This window comes from Meriones unguiculatus, chromosome 11, assembly GCF_030254825.1.
Source record: "Meriones unguiculatus strain TT.TT164.6M chromosome 11, Bangor_MerUng_6.1, whole genome shotgun sequence".
Taxonomy (NCBI): domain Eukaryota; kingdom Metazoa; phylum Chordata; class Mammalia; order Rodentia; family Muridae; genus Meriones; species Meriones unguiculatus.
This window is the reverse complement of record NC_083359.1, coordinates 19,918,700-19,941,470: the sequence shown is the minus strand read 5'-3', so window position 1 is coordinate 19,941,470 and position 22,771 is coordinate 19,918,700. Positions and strand designations below refer to the sequence as shown.

At 52.8% G+C, this 22,771-nt stretch overlaps 1 protein-coding gene across 1 annotated transcript in view; it reads left to right on the top strand.

The window, feature by feature from the left end:
- The first annotated feature begins 14,050 nt into the window (after window positions 1–14,050).
- Window positions 14,051–22,771, top strand: part of Adamts2 (ADAM metallopeptidase with thrombospondin type 1 motif 2) — a 206,455-nt gene continuing 197,734 nt past the window's right edge. The window contains exons 1-2 of the mRNA XM_021654362.2: window positions 14,051–14,318; window positions 15,304–15,698. Of these exons, the coding sequence (XP_021510037.2) occupies window positions 14,180–14,318; window positions 15,304–15,698 (534 nt within the window). The 5' untranslated portion in view covers window positions 14,051–14,179. The remainder of the gene's footprint in view (window positions 14,319–15,303; window positions 15,699–22,771) is intronic.

Here is a 22,771-nt window from a genome sequence, read left to right as displayed (position 1 = left end):
CCCACCTCGTGGCTGGCTGTTCTGGGGCAGGGTACCACATAATAATCACAGGCTCAGTGGTTCAACCATGGGACTTTGACTTCCTCACGGTGACACGTGTCTGTGATCCCAGCTCACGAGAGTTGGAAGCAGGGGTGTGTGCGTGTGTGGAGTTTAACTCCAGCCTTGGCTGTAAGATGAGCTTGAGGCCAGCCTTGGCTATATGAGACTTTATCTGGGAGAAACAAAGAATGCAAAACCATAAAACAAAAAGGCAAAGAGGGAGGGAGGGGGAGAGAAAAAGAAGAGAAAGAGGAAGGGAAGAAGGTAGGGGAGGAAAGAAGGGAGTTGAGAGAGAGGGAGAGGAGAGAATGAATCTTCCTTTTACAAGACCACTGAATCTATTGAATTGCACCCTACCCTTGGTCTCATCCCAACTAATTCCCCCCGAAACGCAGAACTCTTCATACACGCATGGGCTCTTTCAGCCCAAAGCTCCAGAATCCTGGTGTCCCTGTTCGTGGGTGCAGCACTTCCTCCTCTCTCCATCCTGGCCATCCCATGGTCTGTCCCCTGTGTGTCTGTGTCTCCATCTCTCCTCAAAAGACACTGGCCAGTCACACTGGATGAGGAGTCTCCCTAGCCAAGCGTGACCTCGCTAAACTTAAATCTACCAAGATCTATTCCCGAGTGAAGTCCCTTTCTGATTTTCCGAGTGGGTGTGTATTTTGAGGGTTACTATTCCACCCAGGACACACGCCTGCGTCCACACTCACTGCCACACAACCTTATAGCATCTCCCTGTAGGATGGAGAGTCTCTTTCTTTCACAGTCATGTCGGCCTGAGCGGCCTGTCTCACCTTGGCCAGTGGAACACAGGCAGGAGGGATGACCCCAGGCTTTACGAAGCATCATGGCTTCCCCTCATCTTTCTAGGAGTGTCTCCCCCAACCTCTGTGCGAGTGTGTCCCCCACAGTACACACATGGAAGCTCAAGTGTTGGTCCTCACCTTCCACCTTGTTTGAGATAGGGTCTCTCGTTCACCGTTGCACACACCAGGCTAACTGGCCAGCAAGCGAGCTTCCTAGATTCTGTTATCTCTGCCTCCTGTCTCTTATTAGGTGTGCAGGGATTGCAGATCTGCTCTGCTGCCTCCAGCATTATGTGGGTTCTAAGACTCTGCTCTGGGGTTCCTTCACTTGAGTGACAAATGCCTTACCCACTGAGCCGTCTTTTAGACCGGTTGGGAGCTGCTGACCTCTTCCAAGGGTTCCATGCAAGCTGATAAGCAGCAGAGTTGACTAGCTGCTCCTGCCACGCAGCCTGCAGAGGCAGGAGCCCAAGAGCAATGCTTGTCCTAACCATGATGTTCTAGGGGGCATTGTGGGTCTCGTGGCAATAGCTAGCTGTTTCAGTTTGGACAGGGTAGGCAGAGGGACAGGCTGGCCTCGCTTCAGCCCTCTTGACCGCAGCTTGCCACACTGGATTAGAAAGCCTGTGTTCCCAGCCCATGCTTCCTTTAAAGCAAAGGGAGCCAAGACTCCAGAGCTCTGGGGTTGGCATGTATGCATCTAGTCTAAGTTGAAAAGCTGAGAGAGTCTTGCTCTAACCCAGCAGAACAAGTAAGGTGCTGCTTGCAAGCCTCTAGCTTGTGGTATGAGAAGTGGGGCTCTCAGGCCTGGTGGGCCCCTCAACTCAGCAAGTGCCATCTCGGAAGACTCCGCTTCTAGATGAAGGCCTGATAGTGCACACGGTCCTGCCATGTCAAACAGAAATCCTCAACAGGGGGAAGTGTCTGGACCTTGTAGATCTTCCCATGGGTCGCTTGTCACCTCGTTTCTTCTCTACTGCAGAGTGGGACACCTTTGGGTTATATTGCTAAGAGGTATCTGGCATTCAGATGTCTCTCTTCTAGAAGTGTCAGTCAAAAGATTGGAAGATAAAAATAAATACATTTGTGTTGCTCTAATATGGTTCCTGACAGCAAAAAAAAAAAAAAAAAAAAAAAAAAAGAGGTTCATTTAGCCCATGGTTCTGGAGGCTGGAGAATTCCAATGGCACGGCAGATGTAGGAGGAGCAGAAGTTTGAGATTACTCTTGACTACATTTTGAGTTCAAGGCCAGCATGGGTTATATGAGACCTTATCTCGAAGAAGGAAAATAAGGAGTTTTAAGGATTGCTAAAAAAAGAAGAAAGAAAGAAAGAAAGAAAGAGAGAGAGAGAGAAAGAAAGAAAGAAAGAAAGAAAGAAAGAAAGAAAGAAAGAAAGAAAGAAAAACCAAAAAGAAAGTATGTGTATAAAAGAAGAAAATCTAACACTACCAAGTCTGAAACTGACTCTGCCGGACCGAAGCATCATGTAAGGTTTAATTGAGTCCAAGCTCGCTCTGTCTCCCAGACGTCTCGAAGGTGACATTCTAAATGTTTACACTTGTTTCATCTGCCTTTTCACTGAGTCTCATCCCCCACCTCCTCCCTCCACTTCACACTTGTCCTCACATTGCTCACATATGCTCATCTTTATATTTACATATATATATATCATTTTTATATATGGCTCATGAAGCCTGCCAGACGAAGAAATGAAATAGTCCCGAAAACAGCTGGAAAATTATGCAACCGTGAGGAGCCTGGGCCCGTGTACATTCTGTACCGCAGGGTCGCACAACATACTGAGTTTGTTATAAGTGAGGCTGCGAGCTTTTTTTTTTTTCTCTTCTCGAGGACAACAGCTTGCTTCCCGGGGTAGGCCTCCTGCAGAAGGCGTTTTCTCCAGGAACCTTAACTTCCCCTGCTGGAGGAGAAAGGAAGAGTAGCAGTTGGTGGAAGCTAGCTGACAGGAGGGAGGTCAATACCAGGGGCCAGCGGGAGTCAGGTCCAAGGCTTAGCAAATCTGAGACCTGGGGTCCATGAGGCCTGGGCTGCGTGAGACCCTCTTGAAGGGGGAAAAAGATGAAATTCTAAGGTTTGCCAAGAACAGAAAAATAAACCTTGTATAGAAGAGTAGGATCAAACTGCAAGGGCGTGAGCTGTCTTGACCAAAGCTTGGGCCTAGGAAGGTGAAGGTTGGGAGTATAGTCAGGCTAAACTGTGGGTTCAGGAACCTGAAGACCGGAGTCACATCAGAAGGCTGACGCTGGAGGGCTGAGTCTAGACTGAAGTCTAGGGTTCTGTTCTTACAGTCTGGGCTTCAGTGGGCCTAACTTCTGAGGTCCAGGAGGCCAAGCTATGAGGTCATACAAGACCAAAACTCAGGGTCTGGTTTAGACATAGGCTGCAGGCTGAGGTACAGTGAAGTCAAGGTCTAGGGCCAAGGTCACCATCAAGGTCAGAGGTTCGGTCAGGCCCAAGATGAGAAACCCAGTAAGCTGAGATCCACACCACAGTGAGTACAAGCTGTTGTTCTGAGCCCAAGGCCCTGGTTCAGTTGGAGTTCCAGGACTATCAGTTCTTGAAAATACAAGGAGGAAGAGTGACAGCCGGCCTGTAGGAAGGCCACCTGTACAAGGCTCTGAAGGAACCCCTCACCTCTGCTCTTTACGGAGCTCAGGGTCCTCCTGTGGCCAGTAATGGCTTGTTTGAGGACACCCAGGTTCTGCAGTCCTCACATGAAACTACCGTTCCGCCCCGAAGGAGGACTCAGATGAGCAGGGCCGTGGCTGTTGGAGCAAGCTGGGTCATTCCTGGAGTTACCTGGCCCGGGGACTTCTCCCTCCGTCAACCACACATTCCATCGCATAGGGGTCCAGCCACTAGAGGAAAGCGATGAGATTCGTTAACCAGGCTTAAACTCTGCACTGCTGGGGCTCAGGTGGCTCATCCAGTGAAGTGCCTTGTCACACAAGCTTGAGGACCTGGGTTCAATTCCCAGCACCAACAAAAGACGCCGCCTGTGGTGGCAATGTCCTATAATCTCAGGGCTGGTGGAGGCAGGGGCCGGGAAATTCCACAAACGCAGCAAGCTCTCTGTTCAGTGAGAGACCCTGTCTCAAAAACTGGGTGCAGAGAGATTGAGGAGGACACCTGCCGTCAACCTGTGATGGCCACACATGTACACATACATGCACACGCACACACACACATACACACATACACATATATACACACACACACACACACACACAAAGACAGTATTTCGGCTACAGTCAGAGGTCATATGGAGTAAGGGTTGTGGCGTGGGCTGAGGGGAGCCCTCCCTCAGGCAGAGCAGGCCAGGAGTGGGAAGAGTTGCAGTAGGACATAGGAAAGGCATAGGAAAGGAAGCAGTGGAGAAATAACTGCCCGTCCCTGGCTCAGGGCTTTAAGCTTGGGATGGGAGCTGGGCTTCACAGGGCTAGAAAAAGATGTGATCCCAAGTTGCTCCACTGAACAGGCCAGTAGACCCACTCTCAATGCCTACAGGCCCCATCCACAGCTGTCAGACACAGGGCAGGTGAGGACACAGCAGAGCTGGGCTGGCTGCTGTCTGAAGCGGGAGACAGGTTGCAGCACGGACCCTGCCGAGGGTTGCTAAGGAGTCTGGAGGCTCAGATGAGAACTGGAGGCTGCCCCGCTGCCTGGCCCTTCAGCAAGGAGATGGGAAATCGCCATGGGGGAACAGCGGCTGCCTGAAAGTCATTCGATTTCCTCTTTCTCATTTTCAGAAACACAATTAGGGAGGCCAGAGCTCCATGCGGGCTCTGCAATGCATGGCTGCCTAGCTGGAGTCGTGGGCGTTCTCGGGCTGCAGGCTGGCCTGCAGCTGGAGATGCGCTTGTGTGCGCATTGTCAGACAGATGCGGGGTGGTCTGTGTGCACCTGGGTAAACGCGTGTTCGCTCCAAAGCCTTACTTCCCCCGCCACCCCGGCAGGTTGCCTGTCAGGGTCTTCTAAAGGTCTTTCTGCTTTTCATTCACATCCCCCCCACTCTCCCCAACACACCTTGAAAGGCAGTTGTTCTGAAGAACCCCAAATCTCCTGTTCCCTGTTCCACCCCAGTTCTCTTCTACCCAGAAGCTCCGGCTTCTGTGTTCAGGTTTGGGAGACTGTGGAGGCAGTTCCTTTCCTAGCGACTGTCAAACTCTAGCCGGGAATGTTATCTCCTTGGAGGCATTTTAGAAAGTTCTGGCAACCTGATTCTACAGTGGAGGCCTTCATGTGGCAGAGTCCAAGTGCCAAAGGCTGGGCTCATGCAGAGGCTACAGCAGGAGTCAGGCTCCAGCCCCTGCCCACCCCCTGGTGGGAGACAGAAGTGGGCTGAGGCGGCCAGTAGCAGAGCCAGCCTTTCCCTCTGCTTCCCGTCCTCCCCCTCTCCTTCCCTCCTCTCTTCCCCTCAGGCAGAGTCACACGTTTTCATGAAAAATCTTCTGTTTTTCAAAAACCCCAAGCACATGACTCAAGATTAAAAATAATGATGATAATAATAATAATAATAATGCCAAAGCCCCAATGGGCCCCCAGTGGGGAGCCCCCGTTCAATGTTAACATCACTGCATTTTAAGCAAGCTCACCAGAAGGAGGCTCCAGTTCTCTGAGGGAACTGTCTTGGCACCATTCTGCTGTGGTGAACACTAGAGATTGATGGAGTCCATACTCTTGAGGAACACTGTGCCAGGGCTCCATCTCCTTCATCTCCTTCATCCTTGGGGGATGTCATGAGGTTGATCCAGGGTGGGGCAGGGAAGAACTTTCCGCCAAGGGTGTTGCTGATTGGCAAGGAGAGCTGACTTCCGGTGCTCTGCGGACTGCACCTATTCTGGCCAGAAGAAGAAACCAGAGGCCAGCCTGACAGTTCCGGTAGACCAGAACAGAAAAGAGTGGTTTTGAGGAGGAAAATGTGCATCATCTTTCTTCTGAAAAAGGCCTTGGGAAGCTCCCCACCAGTATCCCAGTGAGGGCACCTTCTTCCCAGGGCATTTGGAGATGAACCCGATCTCACCTTATTCCCCAGACTTTAAACAAAACGCTAATGCTGGAGACTGACCAAGCCAACACCCTGCCCTACTGTACCTCAGGTCCCTCAGCTTCCTCCATCCCTAACTTCATGACCCGTCTTCTGCCTCCACACTTCTTTACCACTTTTGCTTCTTCTGGAGCATGGAAAGCTCTTTTCTGCCACAGGGCCTTTGCATGCTCCAGTCTCTCCATTAAGATGCTCATTGCTTGGGCAACCCATTCCGGTAAACCCTCTCCCATCAGACATCAGCTCACATCTCTCTCTGGCTTCTTCCTCTTTGTCCCATGTAGTGGTCTTCATCACTTAAAAAAAAAAGATTCCACATAGAATGCATCTTTGGAAATTATCTTACCTTATCAATTCATTCTACAAATATTTGCTAGCGCGTACTTTGGGTTTGGCTGTTTGGTCAATTGCTTGGCCTGACATTCCTTTCACCAGTGCTGGGGCTGGGTGTCCAGGCAGTGAGGGAAGATAAAGAGACATGGTCAACATTAAAGGTACAGACAGACACTGGCTTGGGATGTCTTCACGTAGGATTTCTCCATCACTCTGCAAGCGTAATACATATTCAGTAGATGCCATGATAGGAGTTTTGAATTTGGATCTTTTCCTGGGCTGGCGAGAGGCAGGATCCATCCTCTCTCATGATGCTGGAGATCAGCCATAGGTGTTCTCTCTCTCCCTCCCTCTTTTTTTCTCTCTCTCTCTAAGACAGGGTCTCAGGCTGGTTCCCCATTCACAACAGAACTGAGGTTAGCCTTGAACCCCTGATCCCTCTGCTTCCACTCCGAGTGCTGGGATTGTAGATGACATGTGTCACTGCACCCTGCATATGTGGTTCCGGGGACCAAACCTGGGCTTCATGCAAGCTAGGTGAGCACTCTGCCAACTGAACTATATCCTTGGGGTTTTTAGGTGAAGCCCCATGTACGCTGAGGAGAGTCTGTGAGGAGCCCTGTCTGTAGTGCAAGCCTTCGTGGTGTGTACAGCCACGAGTGTTGTGCACTAGTTCTGCTGTGGTTCAGCTCTGAGCCCCTCACGTATGTTAAACCCTCCGAGTGTCAAAACACTATGATGTGCAGGGAATCGTCACCCATATAGCTAAAGAAGAGGTCCCATGGGGAGGTCAAATGAGTGTCCCAGGGTCTGTGACAAAGCTGGAGCAGCTTGCCTCAGGACCTCTTCATCTGAAACCACCAACACTGGTTAACAGAGGAGGAACCCTCTTTTTTGTCACTTCAGGAAGAAAGACCCATGATGGCCTGGCCAGCAAAACCCCCTTGAGGAAGGGAGCATGAGTTGGAAAGCGGCCTTTTCTAAAGGAACCTTCCCACAGGAAGCAGTCTCACTGGGAGTGGCTCACATCTGTCCTCTGTTGGAGAGGGGTGTGAGTGCCTGATCTTAGGGCTACTTTAGGGATGGAGACTTCACCGGGTGAGTCACTGTGGCGTGTTATCCTGGTGTCACCACATCTGAGCAGAGGGAAAGACGGTCCAGTGGCTTAATCTCAGGCGTGTGGCACCCAACAGGGAAGACTGTGTGTATGCAGGTCTGGGAGGGATGCTGAGGTGTGGGGAGAGGGTGCGGGGTGTGGCAAGGAGGTGGGGGCAGACTGCAGGCCTAATTAGAGGGGAGAGACGGCAGAGGTCAGCTTTGATGTGGGGGCAAAGAATGGGAAGGGTCTGAGATGTTCTGGGATCTCTGGCTGAGAGCCTGTCTGTGGCAAGCTGAATGGGGGCTTGGAGGCTTGGAGGCTGTTCTGGGTAGTGAGTTGGGTAGGTGGGACTCTGAAATACTCTCATAGGGATGTCTAGCAGAGCCGCTGTGTTTATGGTCTGGAATAGTCTTGCCACCCCCTGAGAAAAGGTGAGATTGCCTAAGAAAGGGAAAACCCCAGGGATAAGACCTGAGACTCAGGAGACGGTGGGGAAATTTTATTACCCCTCCCCCCCACCCCAGGGCTGCCTGGGGCCACGTTTGCAAAAATAATTAGGGCACAGGAGTGACAAGCAGAACAAAGCAAACTGAGTCTGTCCAGAGAACTGGCTCAGCGGCTAAACCGCCTGCCGTGAAAGCACGAGCATCTGAGTGGCTCCTAGGCCACGACAGCGTGTGAGCCAGGGCTGGGGAGGCAGTGACAAGAGGGTGCTTAGGCTTGCTGGCCAGCCAGTCCAGCTCTAGGGTCAGCAAGAGACTCTGCCGCAAAAACTAAGTTGGGAGGTGATTGAAGAAGACACCAACATCAACCTCTGGTCTCCACACACATGCACACTCACACACACACACACACACACACACACACGCACGCACGCACGCACATGCACATGGTACACTCATATGAGTATAATATACTTACACATACATACATTCATGCAGACAGACAGACAGACAGACAGACAGACAGACAGAGAAGAATACTGTTTAACTAGAAGCAAAGAAGGCCATCTCGTCTGTGAGGCTACTTCAAGTGTCATGGTGACTTTATGGCGTCCTAGAGCTTTTACTGAGGAAGCAATGCCTGAATCTTTGGAAAAGGGGGCAATCTTGTCCATGAAGGCTCTTCCTATGTGCTATGCATGTACCTGAGACTGGGGGAAGGGCTCTGGGGCATCAGAGAAGCAGGGATGGGAGTGGGACCCAGGAGTCCTCCTTGGCTTCAGCCACGACCAGTGATTCTTGACTTTGCATCGAGCTTGCCACAGAGGTGGGAGTGGGGGTGGGGGTGGGGAAGGACGTCACAAAGACGAAGATGATGACTGCAATGGTGACTGGTCCTAAAGCTTCATCCTCAGGACCATGGCCAGCCCCATATCGAATGGGGTGCAATAAGGCTTGACTAGGGGTAAGAGACTTGACCTAGAGGAAACAAAGCCCTAAGGGGAACAATGAGGATGCATGTCTTATTAAGGGCTGGGCCTGGGCCATGGGAATTAGAGCCTCAGACTTTAAAGACCAGAAGGGCTTAGAAAAATGTTTTTGTACACAAAATCCCACAGTGAGGTAGAATGGACCTTTACATTTTATGTATGGATTGGTGAATTCTACATAATCTACAACTGATGGAGTCTCTATAAACACAAAGTTCCATTGGGCCTGAGGTTACCTGGGATTGTGTGGAATTCCTTTTTTTAAAAAATATTTTTATTTATTCTTTGAAATTTTCATAAATTTATACAGTGTATTTTGGTCCTATCCACCATCACCCCCTTCCAGTCCCTCTTAGTGCACCGTCCATGTCTCCGTCGCAAATTTTTGTCCTCCATGTTTTGTTGTTATTGATAGCCCCATAGTCACACAGGGCTTCCGATGTGGCACTCTTATTTGGGAAGAGGCAGATGGAGCAGGTGCTGCCTCGTGGACACCCAACATCCACTCTGTCCCAGGCTTCTCCCGGGAGGCTCCCACTCCTGCCTGCCAACAACTGGTTGACCCAGCCTCAATCCTCTGGCCAACTGGCTTTCCAAGAGGGCAAGGAGACACCTGTTGTTTGGCTGTTTTCCTAGCCGTTTAGGGCAAGGATAATTCCCAAATGGCACTGCTCTGGATGTCATAGCTGGGCGCTGGAGCTGCCAGCCCCATGGACTTCTTGTCGGGGACATATTATATTTCCCTAGGGTGCGTATAGGTTGGGTAATTTTAGCTGAAGCCTTTGAAGGGACCCAGTGTCCTTTCAGGAAGAAAGCGGTAGACCAGATAGCCCTTCATCCTTGGCTCCTATGAGGGTCCAGACACAGGCTCACTGTCCCAGGTGAGCCTAGATGTCATTGTCAGCCACACTCCGGTGTCCCTTTTAAAGTTCTTTCCTGCTCTCTCCGCTAGGCTGAGCATATGTGGAAAGGCGGTAAGCACCGGGCTGTCTCATCCCCCGGGTCCTTATTCTCAGATTGAGACTTGTTGCCCGAGTTCAGATCCCTATGCATCCAGATCTCAGGCCCTTTCAGTCCCAGGCAGCACTGATGCCGGTGACCAAGGGACGCCTTTGTGTGGAGAATAACAAACAGAAAATGCTGGGTAAACGCCACCACCCACGTTCCTTCACTTGCCTGACACAGCTCCCTGTCGGGGTGTGCGTGTGGGGGTGGCTCGGGAGGCAGCAATAGTGACACTCCCAGAAGGCCACCAGCCGCCGCTTTCTGTTCAATCAGCGTTCCCCCTGACATATTGCTTACCAAAGCCACTCCTGGCCAGAACTCCTCCAGTGCATCTGATGGGGCCACCGCACCTGCTATTTGCCAGCAATGGAGTTGGATGAAGCTGCTGTCTCCAGAGGCTCCACAAGGTCACTGACTCCTCTCACTTGGGATGCTCTGTGCAGCCCAGTGGACAGGAAGAGTTGGAATCCTTTCCCACCACCTCTGGAACTTTGCTAGTTGGGAAGCTAGGTTGTGAAATACCACTGCCCCCATCCACTTGGAAGTCTCTGCCAAGGAAGGCGACCTTGAAATAGGAGCAGAATGCCTTCTGGGGAGATGCTTTCTGTCAGACATCTGTGCACAGAGATGGCTCTCAGAGGGCTACTGTAATCTAAGGAAGTTTGTCCTGGCATCTGTGATCAGAAAACCAGGGGCAGAGTAGAGAACAGGGACCCCTCTCTGCAGAGTAACCTGAACATCCCTTTCACTGAAGGTGGGGACAATTTCTCTCTCTTTCTCTCTCTCTCTTGCTCACTTGCTTCCTTCTTTTTTTTAAAAAAAGATTTTATTATTTATTTTACATGTATCTTTGCCTCCATGTATGTCTGTGCACCACATGCATGCAATGTCCATAGAGACCAGAAGAGGGCGTTGGATCCCCTGGAACTGGAAATACAGATGGTTGTGAGCCACCATGTCGGTGCTGGCGATTGAACCCAGATCCTTTGGAAGGGTAGCAAGTGCTCTTAAATGGGAAGCCATTTCTCTAGCCTCCACATTCTCCTTTCTTAATGTTCCTCAAGAGGAATGGCCAGGAAGGGTCTCCATCTCTTTGTGGACATTGAATCATTCAGATTTTAAAGGGCTGGTTTAGAGGATGGGATCTGAGCCTGAGTTTTCCTCTTCTTATGCCCTCACAGTAGGGTGTGCTAGACCATCATGCTATCCCACTGCCTTCATGGATCAGACTCCTTACAACCACAAACAATGAGCAGGTGGAGGACAGGGAGGGGTGGGGACTAGGACAAGTAGGAGAGGGAGGCCAGAAATCATCCAAGCTCAAATGAAAACAATGGCCCGTAACCAAGCAATGGCTGACCCCTCCCTGATGGCTTTTTGGTTTTGGCTTTGGTATTGAGACTGAATAAATAAACAGACTCAAGGGACTAGAAGCGCTGGGAATTTTGTTTTCTGTATTCTATCATTTAGTTATTAATCTATCATTTTATAATTAACTATTAAATAATTATTACATTATAGACAGGGTGTCTAGCCCAGGCTGGCCTCAAACTTGCACCTTTTTTTTTTTTTAACATAAAGATTTATTTATTTATGCATAAGGGTGGTTTGCCTGTATGTACATTTGCACACCAGAAGATGGCGTCTGAGCACATGGGACTACAGTTACAGATGGTTGTCAGCCACCATGTGGGTGCTGGGTATTGAACTCAGGACCTTTGGAAGAACAGCCACTGCTCTTAACTGCCGAGCCATCTTTCCAGCCAAACTTTCAGCTTCTGATCTTTCTACCTCAACCTCTGAAGTGCTGGGGATCATAGGCCAGCACTCAACAAACTCAGCTTGCACACAGACACACAAACCTATAGACGACTCGCAGACACACAGACACACAGCAGGTATAAGCAGCCAGCTGGGACATGTCAATAACCCTCAGTCTCTATCCAAGTGTTTAAAATGTGAAGTTTGCCTGCCTGATTCCCCCCCCCCCCCACCCAGCTCTTGTTGTGAGGACTACTAAGTGGGCAGGGCTGGTGAAGGGCTTTCACTGCCCTTGTCTGGGAGTCTGTCTCACACAAGATTCTCAGCTTCAGGGTCCTTTTAGGGTAAGGCAGTAGTAGCTAGGATCTGGCAACCCTTCTCCCTTTTCATTTCATTTATTTGGGGGACAGTGATCTTTGACTTCATGGTGCAATGGAAAGATACCAACTTCTTCTTCATGGCAATGATTTAACGTATCCTTCAAATTTTAAAGTGCTACATAAGGAGATAGCGGTAGAAAGAAAAAGAAAACTGATAACGACCATCCACAGGGTCAGGAAACGAGGGGGCAGGGATTAGACCCCCTGAAGTAGGTGAAGCTACTGGATTTTGTTTCCTTTATCTTGCTTGGAGTATCACAGGAAAGTGCTGCCTCCAGCAAGGCAGCTAGCTTAGCCTGATCCCGTCCTGCCTGGTCCCTTTCATCTTCCACACGGCTTGGTACTCAAAGTTTCCAGGATACCCTGCTGTAGCAGGTATCATCTCCCTTCTGCCACACTGGGATCCCAGCTCCAACTTTGGGACAAGCTGGATCTTCAGAGGTCACAAGAATCATGCCTTCAGGGTGCATGTGTGGAGAGGAGACTCTCAGCAAGCTGGCAGACAAGTATCCCATTTAATTGTGGCTAAGCAGGAGTGTGGGCCCGATTTGGCCACATATCTCAGTTCCTACAGAAAATTTAGAAATATAATTAAAAAAAAAACTGAAATGTCACAGTTTTACCTTTCTTTCTATTCCTTTTTCTTTTGAGGTTTGTCTGCTTAACAGAGGATCTCACTCTGTCGTCGAGGCTGGCCTGAAAGTCGTGGCAATCCTCCTGTCTCAGTCTTCCTAGTGCTGGAAGTACACACACAATATGCCCAATAATCTCATCGTTTTTCAGTGTTGACAACAGGAATCCACTGCATCTGAAGGCTAGATCCAGCCTCGGGTGTCCCCGGGGAACAAAGAATCTGCTGGATGGATACTGTTGTCAGGCTGCTGTGCCCAGTGCCCTCACACCATGTCCCAGGAAAGACAGACAGAACCAAGGATCTGAGGTCACCATTAGAGCTGGTTGTAGAAATCATGTATTTCCCTATAAAACTGGGCCCTCCTCTTCCTAGGGAGTTACTCAGGGTCCTCTGCCCTAGGCCCTGCATACAGACCTGGGGCAGGGGGGAACGGAAGAGCAAAGAGACAGGTGTGCACGCTGGGAGAGCAAAGCAAAAACTGGAAATTGCATAGATGTTCCAATAGCAGGGAGTCCGAGGGGAGATACCCAAGAAGACAAGACGGGGGAGTGGGGGGAGACCCTGGTGCTCAGGGACAACAGCCTTGGCGGGACTCCAGGGACTGGGAGGAACTAGACCTTGCTGGAGGGGATGGATTCCTGTTGGCAACTGGGACTCACAGCAAACTGACAGAGATGTTGGCATCTGCCCTTGCACGTTCGCTTGGAAAGATGGAAGAGTGTCCAGGACCGTTTCTGGTGGGGACAAGGGCAGACCATGGCAACAGGCCCACCGAGGCCGGCAAAGGCAGGAACTAAGCTGGATTCTCAGAGACGGCCCAAGTCTGACAGAAAGAGGTTGTGCCAGAGGTTGCAATGGAGGGCTTGGAAGGAGACCCAGAGGTTGGTGAACTGGGACAGGGACAGAGAGGAGTTGGGGGGTGAGGGAACCTTATCTTTTAAAAAGCGAGGGCAAAAGTTGATCTTTGAGGTAGTCTGGGGAATTGCTCCCTGGGGTAAGTACCAACCCGCCTCTGGAGCATCCATCTAGGCACTGGGACCAGACTCAATGTCCTCCCAGACCCTCTTTCCATTCCGGTGTCTCATCCAGTGAGAAAGCACAGAAAGAGGGTGAGATGGGACTCCCGGAGGAGTCCCAAGGCAGCAGGGTGGGACCCGCACTCCAAAGGGCTCTCCGGGCGGGGTGCCACTCCTTTGAGGTGACACGGGGCGCGCAGTGGGCTCTCCCTGGCAGGCCTCCAGCGCTTCCCTGCTGCCGCCTCGGGGTGTCTCTGGCTAGCTGCGAGCCGGGAAGCGAGGAGGGGAGCGGGCGGCGGCCGCGCCAAGAAGCGCCGGGTCACCGCAGGCTGAGGCGCCCGCCGTCCCCGCCCTCCCCCTCGCTCGCCTTCGCCTCCTCCTCCCGCCTCCCTCGCCCGCTAGCTCGCTCGCTCCTTCGCTCTCCCCGCCTTCCCTCGGCGCTCCCCGCCCTCTCCTGCGCGCCTCGCCTCCTCCGCCCCGCGCCCTGCGGTGCTGCAGCTGCGGGCGGCTCCAGCTGCCCCCAGATGTGGGCTGGGCGGCGCGCGGGGAACTTTCGCGCCGGCTGCGAGTGCGGGGCCCCGGCTGCGGTCGGGCTGCCATGGATCCGCCGGCGGGAGCCGCTCGCCGCCTGCTCTGCCCCGCTCTCCTGCTGCTGCTGCTGCCGCCGCCGCCGCCTCTCCTGCTGCTGCCGCCACCGCCCGCGAGCGCCCGGCTCGTCGCCGCCACCGAGCCCCCAGGTAGGTGCCAGCCGCGCCCCCCATGCCCCGAGCCCCTCCGGCCACACTCTCCCGCCCTGCGCGCCCCTCCGCCCCCCTACTCAAGCACCGTCCGAGGAGACTTGGGCAAACTCCGCGCGCCGCGCCCCGGGGCCAAGTTGGCCAACTTCGGGGCCGGGGCGGTCGCTCAGGGGGGGCGCACCTGGGTGCCCTAGGATGCGGGGAGCCTCGGAGCGCTCGGCGCTCCCGGTCTGCAGAGCGTGGAGCCGGAGAACTGGGCAAACCCCGCGGCGGAGCGCGCCGAACCAGCACCAGCGGGTCCGGGGGAGCCAGGGCGAGGCGGCGCCCGGGGACGCCCGGGGACGCCCGGGAGGAGCCGGTGCGGAGCGCGCCGCCTGCGGGCCTTGAGCTTCTCTTGGGGTTCCCCGGAGGGGTTCCCCGGACATCTGAGGGACCCTGCTCCGCCCCTCCCCGGGCTTAGGTGCAAGAGGGAGAAGGGGCTGAGAGTGGGCTGACCGCGAGCTGGACCGAGGTCAGGCCGCCCGTGAGAGGGCAAGTCTGGTCCTGGTCTCTCTGGAGGCCAATGGTGAGGACACTTGGGCAGCAGGGACGGCTGAGGGGTCCGGGTGCGTGAACAGGGGACCAGCGTGTAATGGTTTCTGAGGAGCCCCTTGTCCTACCAAGGACGGTGTAATTCAGGAGCTAGGGCACTCTGATGGGGTCGCCCTTTAGGGTAACTGAGAGACACCCGCGGAACCTCAGCTGGGAACCCACCGGGGCACCTCTTTAGCGGGCATGGTCCTCTGGGTCGGGGGGGGGGGCGGCGCAGGCGACGTGGTTCCGGACTGGTGGTCCTGTCAACGCCCCTTCCTGGAAGCTTCCTGGTGGGATGTCCGTTCTCTCCAACTGAGGCAAGGGCCAGGGGCGGGGGGGGGGGAGGGGGGGCGCCGGGCTCGGCGGACAGGCTCCGAGGTCTCCGCCAGTCTAACGCCCCTTTCCTTTTCAGGCGGGCCCCCGGGGCGCGGAGCCGAGCGCATCCTGGCGGTGCCGGTGCGCACTGACGCCCAGGGCCGCTTGGTGTCCCACGTGGTGTCTTTGGAGACGGCCGGAGCGGGGGTACGGGCCCGCAGAGCCGCCCCGGTGCAGACCTCAGGCTTGCCCGGAGGCGACGCTCAGGACTCCGGAGGACGCCTCTTCTACAATCTCACGGTATTCGGCCGAGACCTGCACCTGCGGCTGCGGCCAAACGCTCGCCTCGTGGCTCCGGGGGCCACCCTGGAGTGGCAGGGTGAGACGGGTGACACCCGGGTGGAGCCCCTGCTTGGGACCTGTCTCTACGTTGGGGACGTGGCAGGCTTACCTAAAGCCTCCTCCGTGGCGCTCAGTAACTGCGATGGGCTGGTGAGTCCTCTTTCTTAGGGGCTCCCTTCTCTTCTGGACCTCCCATTACTAGGGAGTCCCCTGGGAGGGCGACAGAGCTCGCGCTGTGGACCGTTTTCTCCTCCCCAATGCTCAGGGAGGCACTCGCCTTGCTGCAGGGCTTGGCGGGAAGGCACGATTTTTTGATTGGTCAGAGAAGGGGGCACGCACCTCCATCCCCAATGCCAGGCTGCTCCTGCCTGCTTCTTGTATACAAGCATAAGTTGCCTTGTGTGTGTGTGTGTGTGTGTGTGTGTGTGTGTGTGCGCGCGCGCGCGCGCGCGCGCTCGTGAGCGTGCACGCGAATGCACGTGGGTTTTCCCGTGTTTTGGAATGTGTGCATGCTTCTTTCTGGGTACCTACTTGTATACCCGTGTGAATATGTGAATGTGCATTGTCTCTCAAGCATGGAGGTATCCGTGGGCTTCACAAATGTGCGTCAGAGTGAGTTTGAGCACGTGTGTGTGCCGAGCTTGGGGTGGGCATGGGTGCTGGCAGTTTCCTTGCTTCTGTGTATGCATATGACAGCCTGGAGAGCAGGTGGTGATGCGGAAATGCTCAGCCAGCCCTCTGTCCCTTGGCTGACCAGGAACCAGTGATTTTTATACTGTGGTTTCCTGTTGAAGCATTGTTGGCTAGTTGAAAAGTCAGCTTTCTCCCTCAGATTTGAGCCAAGGGGAGCATTTGGCAATGAAGGTCCTAGGGCTGTTTGATTTTGGGGGGCAGCTCCTGACGGACCAGTGATGTCCCCTTTTGGAACTACCTGGGGCACCCATTGTGACTAGAGCCCTGGAAAGCTCATTTGCCACTGGGGTGTCCCCCAGGACCATGGTTGCTACACAGGGATTCTTGGAGAAAACCTGGATCAATGCTCAAGGCAGAAGCTGACATTGGTGGTGCTGTCCTGCCACCCAGGGGCCTGGCACAGCAGAACCCATGGCAGTTTTCTATTTTGGACTGAATGTGCAGTGGTCAGGCTGGCTGTGCCGGCCAGACATCTGAAGCCGCCCACCGTGGGTTCTGTTCTAATTGCTGCTCAGGGTACTCCGGCTCTGGGCAAGCAGCCATGCCTCCAGCCACCAGCCCTGAGTAACACCCATCCTCAGGGAGCCCAGGTTGGCCCTGCCATCTGCAGAGCTGGCAATTACACCCCAGCCCCACAACCACTGGAGATCTTTTTATGGACACACAGGAAACATCACTTGTTGCTTCAGAAAAATCACTGCCTTTGGTCGGATTTACTTAGAGCCCGGGAGCATTTCAAGTGACTCTTAAGTGTCCTTGGAGGAGTTGGGTTAATTTAGGGCACATTTTTCTCTTCTCTGTTGTCTTACTAGTCTCAGCCCCTCAGGCAAATGACCTTTAAGGATGACAGTGAATTCCTTAAATATGAAAAGAGATCACTGCTGGGGTCTTGGGACAAGGTCAACCGGGATCCCCTCTGTACTAAATTGCCACTGGAGCTTTGGGCAGTGACACAACATTGTTCATTCAGCCTCCCGATTCATTTGTTCAGGCAACATCTTTGACTATGCTTGTCCTTTTTGTGGGTCCCAGATGGGGCAGGTCCTATGCCAGTGGGGCAGAAGGGCACCCAGGTGACGTTTGATGGGTTTTCAGAGAGCTTTGGAAAGTGCATCTTGGCAAGTAGGTGGAGAGTGGATTAATCCTGATGGTTCCTGGGGTGCACTGGCCTGGGAAGGACAAACATGGTGAGCTGTCAGAGGAATGGGGCTTCTACAATCAGCAGAGTATAGGCAGGTGATGACTCCTGAGAGGTTCCCAATGGAGTCAGTGAATAGCAACCTGACACACTGGGCCAGCATTGTCAGGCCCCTTATTTTTTCTTCTTTTTTCTTTTTCTGGTCTTCCTTTCTTTCCTTTCCCGTCTTCTTTTCCCTCCCCTCTCTCTTCCCCTCTCCTCCGACTTCCCTTCTTTTCCCCCATGTACCTGCACCTGATTTTCTACCAAATAATTCCTTAACCCTTTAAGTTCCTCGGTGCTCCCATGACATGCTTGCTCACTAAGGACCTGGGGCTTTCCACATGGTGCCTCTAGTTACCACAGGTGACCCCAATGGGGAGGTAGCCTCATTCTGGGCTTACTTATGGTACACTGAGGCTTTGAGAAGTTGGGCAACATGTCTTAGCCACACAGCCACTGATGGCTGTCTGGCTTCTTTTGTTTTAGTGCTCCCAATTTTGGGGGTGGGGGTATGAATCTGCTGAGATGTGAGGGACAAATTGTGCCCTGCCAAGCTTCAGGGGGCTGTAAGTGGATACATGTATTTAATCCATCCAACACCCCACACCCTTCTCTACGAGGCTGCATAGAAGCCCTCCTCTGCTGCCTCATTCTTCCTTGATAACTGCCTAGATGAAGTAAAGCACGTGAGCCAGGATGTACCGGGTGGGCAGGTCCCCAGACGTCTTACTAAAAACAGATTCAGCTTCAATGCAGGATGGCCCCAAGAAATCTCCATTTGTGGTGAGCTCTCAGGTGCAACAAGGGTCTGGAATCCTAGCTCTCCAAGAATGGTCTGCAAGACTGTACCTTGAGTTTCTCTGAGCAAATAGGTGTTAGGGGAAAAAAAAATCATAAATCATACTGGGAAAGGCATTCATCCTAAGAGTGGTGTGTGTGTGCGTGTGTGTGTGTGTGTGTGTGTGTCAGACAGAGAGAGAGAGAAAGAGAGAGAGAGAGAGAGAGAGAGAGAAGTTCTTCAGTAAAGGAGTCTCATCAGTTCTGTTTCATCCACCACACTGGAAGACGCAGCATGGAACTCCTTTTCTTTGGAGAACACAGCCAGTACCCAAGCACATGTTTGTAGAAACTGTGATGTACACAGAAAGTGCTAATGGCAGCAGGTAGCATGACCCCACTGCATATACAGATACCCAAGCAAGCCCTGTCTCCACTGTCCTGAAACATGTATGTGTGCATCTGCTTGCCTGTTCCTAAAGTCACGCGGGTAAACTTTTCTACTTAAAGGCTGAAGGCAGCTATGACTGATGACTGTGGCCACTGCTCTCCTAATCCGTTTAGTAGGACTCTAATTGAATCTTTGGCATCTCTCAGTTCGGCTTCGTTCAGTTACGAGTGACAGAGAATCCACATCAAGTTGGTTTAAACAGGAAAGGGAACTTATTAGCTCACATGGTGACAAATCTTCAGGTGTGGCTTGTTAGGACGAGTCCCTTACCTCTTCCCTTTGCTTCCCAGTGGCCTGGCTTTGTTCTCAGCTGGAGTCCCTCTGTCATGAGCCAAGGGAACCCACCAGCACCAGGCTATTTCCTTTTGTGAATCACTCTGACTACTCTCAGGTAGAGTGATTTTGACAGGGTTAAGGTATGGGGTCTGAAGATTCCCATAGCACTGAAGGAGTAAGCAGAACCACTGTGCTCCCTGAAACTACTTGAGAATGTTCTGGCCAGAAATGAGGACCCTGGGATGAACCAAGAGGCAGATTCTTCTGGAGTTTGGTAAATGCAAGATGTGGCCCCACAGAGACTCATGTCATAAGATATGCCAAACACTTATCCCCAGATATAATGGTTAGAAGCACCTCACCATTATTTACATGGTGTGTGTGTGTGTGTGTGTGTGTGTGTGTGTGTATGTGCACGCAGGGGTGTAGATGGAGGTTGTTGTTGGTAAAATTTTTCTTTTCACAGTGAATGAGAAAAAAAAATGCCGAGGGAATATATATCACGTTGCTATGGAAGACTTTTCTAGTGTTTCCTGGGTTACACAGCAGGTGAGCTAATTCACACCAGTTTTACACACTCAGTCGAAAAGAAGCCTGCAGGTATGAGAAGTAATGATGACGAATGGCAATTTGGTGCAGTCCTACTATGCGCAAGGCTACCTGCTGAGCATCTACTACCACAGCATACGCGTGTCCCTCTATCTCCTGCTGTGGGCTCACTGCTGTCCAGGCAGTGCTAAGACACGGTTGGAAGGAAAGAAAATCCCTCTATGAGGAGCAGCCCTTGTCCCCAGCCCACAGTGCCAGGAGCTTCCCCACCCTAGAGTTTGAGCTGACAGAGCCCAACATGTGACCTTGAAAGTACCAGGGCCACTTTTCTTTGTGGCTTTTAGGAATCCTCAAAGTCTGACCAGGGGTAGTCCAACAGAAAACCCCAAGTAAAGATGCTCCCCAACACCTCTGTCAGAGCCTCTGAAGTGTGTCTAAGGTCTTGTGGCAACAAGAAAGTCCCGGTTGTGGGAGGTTTGAGCAGAGGCACATGCTTGGCTCCTACTGTGAGTGATCTATCCAGCCATAGGGTGGCTTCTACCTCCTCCCTAGCTGTCACCTTCCCCAAGACGTATTGATCTTAAATCATGGAAGACCAGCTTTCACTGGATAGAATAGACAGGAGATATTATGAGTCTAGTTATTTGAAGGTTCTGAGGCGTTGTTGGCTTCAGGCTTGGCTGGATCCAAGGACTCAGATCGTTCAGTCTTCTCAGCCTCTTCACTCTTGGTGTTCATTTCAGATGGCTCTTCTCTCTTCACCCCCATGAGGAAGCCATCAGCAGCTCCAGGTTCATCTTTAAACCAGCCACTGTGGTGTGGGACTGGCAATTGTGTCTTGTTGCCGTAGAAGGTGGCTAGATGGAGGTCTCTGTAAGACTTTTGAGCTGTACTGCCCATGGACGCGGACTGCCCCTCCCTTCTCCAGATAGCACCTTCTACCTCAGCAGGAACCGTAACATGGCTAGAGACCCCCAGACCTTACCTCAGACCTTCGTGGCAGGCCTATGCACTGTGCCTGGTCGCAAAGCTGCCCTCTTTCCGCAGCGCTCTTCTGCTACTTCTGGTGGTCTGGCCCCAGCACCCAAGCAAGCCCTTCCTCCACCCAGCACCCAGAGCAGTTTTCACAAACCGCACATCAGATTCAGCCGCTCCGTTGCCTCTCGTTGCTCTCAAAACGAAACACAACAAAACAATCCTAACCCGCTGGCCTGATAGTCAAGGCCCCTCCCTCCCATACTTGGCCTGGGTGAGTTCTGGCCATCCATCACTGTGCAGTCACTCTGGCTCATTGTTCCTCCAGTGCTGGGTTCCCAGGGCCTTTGCACAGGCTGTGCCCTCTCTGGCGCCATCCTCACTGCTGCTCTTTAACCTGCTTTGCTTTGTAGGCTTTAGCCGAGTGGCCCTTTGTCCTGGGAGTTACCCTGGACATACACAGAGCATGTCACCCTTTGGGCTTCTTTGGCCACCTGTAGTATGAACATTCCTGGCTAAGTCTACACAGCTCTAGACTGGGTGAGGTCTGCTGCAAGTGACTTGCCCAGGAAGTGGGATCTGGAAACCCCGGGGCTGGAAAGGCATGACACTTTCCCCGGAGGCCCAGTGCTCCCCGTTGGCCTGCTCTGCTGCCAGTCATGGTGTCTATCTTCAGGAAACGAGTCTCCAAATGGTGGAAGTCCTGTTGTTTCACCCCCAGGAAGGTGTTTGTGAGCATCCATTGTAGCTTTGCATGGCTTTCAGGCCTGCAAATCTGATTTAATGCCTCCTGGTTTACATCAAGTCAAACAAGGAAAGGAAGTACCCACTAGGTACCTAAAGGAAAGGCTGAGGCAATAGCCCAGGACACAGGGAACTGCTCAGCTCTGCCAGCTTCTCCCAATTGGAGTCCTTTAAAGATGGCACAGTGGGACCCACCATAGTGGCACCAGCCTGGCTGTCCATGAAAGCCGTGAAGACCAGTGACTGAGGGCCTGAGCCCGGGGAGACTGGCTCCTCAGGCCATCCTAGGTCACACTCCTTGCCAGGCCCTGCCCACCGCTGTGGTCAGGAGTATTCCTGGTGCTGGTAGCTGAAGGCTTCTGCTGTTCGTCTAGAAGGCACCTCCTACCCACAGCTGTCCCCATCCCCCACAGCCCTAGCCACCGGTGAGCCATGTGGAGTGGAGACAGCTAGGTCTTCGCTCAGGCCCGCAGTGAGTGACACACGTGCCATGACTCCCGGGGACTCATCTGCTTTGAGTCTCCCAGACATGCGAACGCCGAGGCTGGCTTTGCTTTGAGGTGGTCTGAGCCGTGGCCTGGAGCATCTCATTCTGGTGTTGGAGATCTGAGTCTATGTGGAGCGCCTTCTGGGAACCTGGGGCAGGTGCCCCCTTCCTTGGCCTTAGCTTCTTGTATGGCAGGGAAGCCCTGGAGGGCCCTGACTATGTTTGTGTGTATGCACCTTGCCATAGAGACGGTGTGTATGTGAGTGTGTGTACCTAGCCACGGAGACTGTATGTGCGCATGTATGCATACATGCCTCGCATATAGGAGCAGGGACACACAGATGTGTGCTTGCATGTGAGTCAGTTTTTTTGTGAATGTGCATATAGTTACATGTGTGCCTTCAAGTGTGTGTGTGTGTGTGTGTGTGTGTGTATGCATGTGTGTGTTCTTAGCAGAGATTTCCTGCGGTAGGAGGTCCTCGGGTGGGTGGAGGTTCTGGGGAGAGGAAGTCTCCAGCGCCTTGAAGTTCAGCACTGCTGTAACCCACCCCCCCTTAACTGGCAGGCACTGTGGAACTGGAAGGCCCAGGTAGGAGCCTCTCCCTCCGCTGCATGTGTTTTATATTAAATGTCAGCTGTTCGCTGATTCTGCAGCGCTGCCATTAATATGGAGAAGTTATTACCGAGTCTGGAACTGGCTCTCCTCAGGCTCATCCATGAATTTCAATTATACTGCACATTGACTTCAGGGTGGGTGAGTGGGGTGCACGGCTTCCCACTTGCTGCCCAAGGAAAGCCTAGCAGCCGGGGCCATGGATACTGTACTGCCAAGAGGCCAGGCAGGTTCTGCCTGCTCTGACACGACCCTAGGAGTTTCCACCAATAACCGGGAAGTACGAGCTTAGCGTATGGGCTGGAGGCTGCTACAGGCTCAGCTGCGCTCAGCAAAGCTGTGCAGCCTGGCAGAGGCTACAACACTGTGAAATTCAGTTGCTCACATTGCAAAATGGGACTCCATCAGTACCCACCTCACTGGGGGTTGGAAGATGGGTTCACTGTAATCATGTAGCCCAGGCTCAGGGGTCAGGAGT